This window comes from Stenella coeruleoalba (genome assembly GCF_951394435.1).
Source record: "Stenella coeruleoalba genome assembly, chromosome: 2".
Taxonomy (NCBI): domain Eukaryota; kingdom Metazoa; phylum Chordata; class Mammalia; order Artiodactyla; family Delphinidae; genus Stenella; species Stenella coeruleoalba.
The window spans coordinates 123,149,350-123,155,349 of record NC_137147.1 but is presented as its reverse complement, the minus strand read 5'-3'; the positions used below and the strand labels follow the sequence as shown (position 1 = coordinate 123,155,349).

At 39.1% G+C, this 6,000-nt stretch overlaps 1 protein-coding gene across 2 annotated transcripts in view; it reads right to left on the bottom strand.

The window, feature by feature from the left end:
- Positions 1-2,376: 2,376 nt before the first annotated feature.
- Positions 2,377-6,000, bottom strand: part of LRRC28 (leucine rich repeat containing 28) — a 183,678-nt gene continuing 180,054 nt past the window's right edge. For both annotated transcript variants that reach the window (XM_079907365.1, XM_079907366.1), the window contains one exon: positions 2,377-2,936. In XM_079907365.1, the coding sequence (XP_079763491.1) occupies positions 2,864-2,936 (73 nt within the window). In that variant the 3' untranslated portion in view covers positions 2,377-2,863. The remainder of the gene's footprint in view (positions 2,937-6,000) is intronic.

Sequence of the window (6,000 nt, the reverse complement as noted above, 5' to 3'; positions counted from 1 at the left end):
GCTTAATGTGGAAGAAAAGTGAGAGGTACCTTAAACTAGGCAGACAAGCCAGTGTGAAAGGTTTTAGTGAGTGTTGAGTACATTGACTAAAAGATGTTTAATGCAGACCTTGCTTTTCCAGAAAGGAGGGCCAGGTAACAAAGCAGTTCATCATTCTTTTCTATTAACCAAAATGTATCCTCCACTAGCCAGGACTCTTTTGTATTGATCATTTTAAAAAATGTTAAAGTGTGCTCAAAATATATATTTTATTCATTGAAGATGCAACATTTCATTCATCTACACAATGTTATGTAATTGAAGATTTTGGTATGATAACAATTGGGCATTTTGAAGAACACTGATAGGGTAATCCACTTTAAATGGACCCCCCCCCCCCCCTTGTACTATATCATAAGAAGGCCTATGCCCAACAGGGTATCCTGTATTTTAAAATTTACCATTAATCACATATCAGATTACTGATGAAAACTTACCTGAACAGACTGTATTTTCCAAATAACTCACTTTTTTGGGCATTATTATAATTGCATGAATTATTTCTCTACCTAGTATAACCATTGCTCAAGAAAACATATATATAGTAACTTTAGAATTTTCTGCAAAGCTCTGGACACAATTAAATATTTAGACTGTAGGCAAATCTTCTCCAGTCTACAACACTTCTTTATAATATCAAAAGACATCAGTGAATCCAGTACAAAATTTTTATAATGAACAGCACCAAAGAAGCCAAATTATAAGTTCCATTTCTCATCAATTAAGCTGGGTGCTGCATCAAGGATTAAGGCTGAGGCCACCCAAAGGTTGTCTGCCTAGCCCACTGCTGGTGTTCAACACACATTGCTTGTACAGAGGCTGTTTGGATTGTAAGTGTCTTTGTAAAATTTCAAACAAGTTAAAAGTATTACATATCCTTATCTCAACAGAATCCTGAATATCAGGTTAGCAAATTTCATAGTTCCATTTTAAGACATATGATTGTAGAGGGTAAAGTAGAAAGATGTTGAAACATATTACTGTCACTTAAATGATAGGTAGCAGCCACATAGGCCTGAACCACATTTGTGAAATTTCATGCCACATTTTTCACCTCCCAATTTATATACATGGAGGGGTTACACTAAAACTTCAATTATTCCAAAGGATGAAAGAAGTGTTACATTTTGATATAGATCTTCAGTTTCTATTATACCATAAGCCTTTGAAATATTAAGGCTGAAGAGGCCAAGTTATGAAAGGGACAAGAGGAAGTAAGAACAGTGGAAATACAGTTGATAATGTTCTGCCTTCACCATTCTATGTGGATAGTCTGCTTTCCAGGCAGCAGGTGGTGTGACTGTGAAAAGATCACACATTTGTCAGTAACTATGTAGGATTTTTAGCACTGTTAGAGCCTAGCATTACAGATTTAGGGCAGCTAATAAAATTCCATAAACCAAATTTTTGACAAGTCTGAAATTTTTTGAAAATAATTTTCCTACCAAGTAAAACTTCTTGGTTCCCTTTTAGTCCTGTCTCAGAGAAAACTATGTATAATTAAACTTTTTTAAAAAAGTAAAAAAAAGAATCACTTCACAGTAACCAGATGAACATCTGGCAGCAAAGCAATATTAAAATGCCATCCTTTCAAAGGAAGAGCAAGTATGTGAGTCCTCCATTAAGAGCATTATCTTATGTCAGAGCATAATCTCACACTTTCCATTTATGGCCTTTTTGCAAAAGTCCAAGGCTGAATTTGGACCTGCTTTTTCCTGTGTTTTCTCAATGTTATCTGGACAACAGTGTGTCAAGTACATAAGAAACCTAAGGTCAAAATGAAGATGATCTAATGCACCAGGTATTTAAATAAATGTGCACAGGCTGTACTTAGAATCACCTTGCTAAAAACTAGTAGCAGAAGTAGCTGAAGCCTGTTTGTCATATGTAACAAAAATATTTCAAAGTCAATATAAATTTAACCATAACCCATCTAACAAAAAACACCAGAGATCATATATTAATGTGTTTTTTTCTCTCCCTTTCTCAGTAGCCAGAAAATGTTTAAGTCTAGAAAGAAAAGGATCAGATCTTTTAAAGCCTCATATGTCCCTCTTCTCATATAAAAAAATCTTATCAGGAAATTAAAAATTCAAAAATTATTTTTCTGTAGTTTTTCAAAATAAGTGTGTATTTCATTTATAATCTACAGTTTTATTTTTAAAACCCCCTCACAAAAGTCTCTTAATATGTTGCAAAACTTTATAAACAAGGTTGTAACTTTCCAGAGGGTATGTGCCAGGACCCTCATGAAGCCCCTACTGGAGTCTAACTTGGAAGCCAACTCAGGCACCCGCCCCCCCTCCCCCCCCACTGCTATTCAATACTATTGAGGTCACAGGGTTTACTGAAATTTGTTAAAAACATGGAGAATAACCTCTGGGGAATAATTCTCTGGGGAAAGAAAGAGAGATGAGAAGATTACAGATACCACTGAAAGTATGTGTGTTCAAAAGTTAATTTGGTTATATTATCAAATTACAGTTCTTCAGGGAGCTTAAACTTGCTCTAAATTAGATTCGGGGAGGCACATCAAACTAAATAGTCTGCATAAGAGACTCGCTGACATAAAAGAAAAACACGGAAGACAAAGGGTTCTTAATTTGGGGAAGGATATATTCCAACTTGGGGGAAGGGTGAAGGCATTTCAGCTCTGAAGCTCGATCATGACATTTCCAGAGTCCTGCAGTCCCCAAGCGTGACAGGACAGATCGGAAGGGCCTGTTGGGCCTGGCTGGACTCTCCTGTCCCTCTGTCACACTGTGCGATATGCAGGCAACTGCAGTGTCAAGCTGGCAACACTCCTGAGGCTCTTGAGTGTTTATCAACTCAGTAGGTCAAAAGTCTGCAGACACTGGGTGGAGCAGCAGTAAGCCACAAAACTCACAGTTGTCCTCCTGGAAGGGGAAAGAGGGGGAGAAGGACACTGTGAGTTCAAAAGGAAAGTCTCAGAATTCTTTCCATTAGAGACAGTCTTTTCCTTTGTTAAAATAAAGGATTAGGATGGTCAACAGAGTACACAACAGAAATATAAATTCCTTTTAAAACTGAGCACTGGAATCAGGTGAGGTATGTGTGTGCTTATTTTATTAGCAGTTTTCAGATGACGCAACATCCCTATGTTAGCAGCAAAGGAAAAGTAAGCTTTTTCCATGTTACAGTCTGAATTCGGCTTACTAGAACCAGTGCAATGACAGAATTTGAAATACGTTATAAAAGTCACTTTTTCTAAGAAAAAGTCACCAATTTAGCTAGAACACATATATATCGAAGAGCTTAAAAAACATAATTTTAAGGAATTTATCCTACAAATGTATGCCCACAGATTGCTTACAGAGGTAATTTCAGAATCTGAATCATGTAGTTTGAGGGTCTTCTCCCACACAACAGAGGAAACCCATCTCAGACTCCTGCTTGGCATATTTCTGCAGCGAGTCATGAGCCCTCCGATCCCAATCTGGGCAGCTCCAGTTGTTGGATGCCTTGTTTTCCCACCAGAAGTGCTATCCTCTGGTGAGGAGAGATTAATCTACTGTTGTTTTCACAGGACCCCTGTGCTGACTGTTTTCTCTTTTCTCCACCCCTCAACTCAGTCTTTGCCTTTCTCTGTAATCCAACAAGGTGACCTCTACAGACCCAACCTCCAAGGCTGCCTGATAGCTGGTTTCAGGCTGAATTAGGACAAGGGAGGTATAGCAGGAGGGTAAAGGGCAGGAAGAGAGAAAAGTTGAATATTTTCTTTTTCTTCTTTTTTTTATAAAAAGTCTAGTTAATAGCGGTATAGTTACAGAAAAACATAGAATAAAATTCACCCATTTTAAGTGTACAGTTGAATGAGTTTTGAAATATATGCAATTATTTAACTAACACCACCATCAAGATATAAAATACTTCTCATATCCCCAAATGTTCCTTGTGTCCACTTGCAGCCAACCCCCATCCCCTAAACCCCCTGACAAGTCTCTGGCAACCATTGATAATTTTGTTTCTCCGTGGGCTTTATTTTTCCCTGGGCCACCACGATCCTCCAAAAGAGGCTTTGCCATTATTTCATCTTGGATGATCAAAGATCTCAAGGCAAGAGCTAGACCTACTTCTATGGGTTCTCTTGCCTTAGATTTTTGTACTAATCCAGGATTCCCTTACCAACTGGTTCCAGCTAGCTCCCCTGGATGGACCCTCCTGTATGGCTCTAGTTCTCACTAGGCTCCAGTCACACTCAACCAGGCAGTTGACAACTCTGCCTTAGCCTTCACTTCCTGCTTGCACAGAGTCTCACTTCCTGCAAGCAGAGGTGAGAGCTCAGGGCCTTCTTGGGTCTTTTCTGAGCATGCTCACATCCTTTTGCATGCACATGACCTTACATACTCCTAGGAATATGTTAGTGCTTTTCAAAGCCCCAGTGGAAACCTTAGTCTATTGTTTGCCCCAACAGCTACCCACTGCCTCAGGCATCTGTGAAGTTAAGCAATTGCCTATAATTGTTTTGACAATTTTTGACAAATACCCTCAGAGAAGAGGCTTTTTGCACTGGTGATCTCTGACTGAGGAAATAAAGACAGGCTTGCAAGTAGGGTTTTTCAGTGAAACACCTTTTGAAGATGCTCCAACTTCCTTCCACCCCTTTCCAATTGTTGCCCAGCTGCTGGTTTTAACTGTGATAGCAGATTCTTGGTTTTCAAGGTTAAGACTAGAAGTTGGGACTATAGGTTAAAATATCACAAAGGTCTCTGTTCTTTTTGAGATTCAGTCACTTTTCTTGAATAAATGCACTCTGGATTGCTGTAAGCCTTTTGTTAATTTCCAGAGTTCTGAAAAATTCAATTCTGACAAGTTTTGCCAGTTTTTTCATTGCTTTTATGGAAAGGTTGACTATTTCTATCCCACTCCATCTCTACATCTCTGACCAGAGCTTTTATTGGGCAACCCCTCCTGTTGGTTCTAAGTCTCAACAGCCTCCAGATCTTCCTTTGTCCTTCATGCTAAAAGATAAAGAACGGTAAACCTTCCTACTGCTGTAAGTTCCCAGGTACTTTATCATCCTTGTGGGTGCTCTGAACCCTGCCTGAACTTCTGTAAATAGTCCTTCTCCATTAATTTCTCTTCAAAATCCCAGCTTCTGTGTGTTTTCCAGCCAGTACCCTGATTGATTTAGTAGGGAGTAGTCTAAGGAAACAGTCCATCAAAGTGGGATTCTGGGATTGGGTTGGTAAGTGCATGAATGACCTCATTACCAGGGAAAAATGGGACATCACTGATTACTCGAAGTTGTGGTATCACAATTACTCAAATTATCACTAAGACTGCCAGTGGAGGGTAAGGCACTGGGAGTTCAAGTGCTGTGGCACTTGACTGCTGTGGCATCATGGTGAATTCAAAGATTGTGGAGGGAGATGGCTTCTTTTGACTGCTTTAAAAGATTTCCCCAAATCCCAACCCCCTTCCAAAAAAAAAAAAAAAAAAGATAAGCTTAGTGCCTTCTTGAACTCTCAACTCAAGGCATAGGTAGAGAATCAGAAAGTTTCTATGGTGGCTTTAAAGGAATTCTTATTTTATGAAGCTGTGGGAGGGACATGCCTGAGGCCTGAATGTACAGGCTGCAGAATCACATACCAGGTAAAAGTATACTTATGCTAAGTCTCTTACGCTAAGGTAAAGGTTCTTGTGGGAAGGGGTGAGGACTTAAGAATTGAGATGGAAACCTTTGTGTAGACACAAAGCTAAGGACCTTAAACCTCTAATATCTCTAAACATTTCTTCACATCAGAAACAGCCCTTCTTACTATCTAAGAAAACAAGCATTCACTTGAATAAAAAGATTTCACTGACTTCATCTGGTGTGGTTACCTAAAAAGGAAATTCCTATCTTCTTCAGGCAGGAACAATACTCACTGCCTCTAGGGCCACAGAGAGAGCAAAATCCCAGCATGATTCAGAGAGTTAATTGCAAGGGCTGCTCCT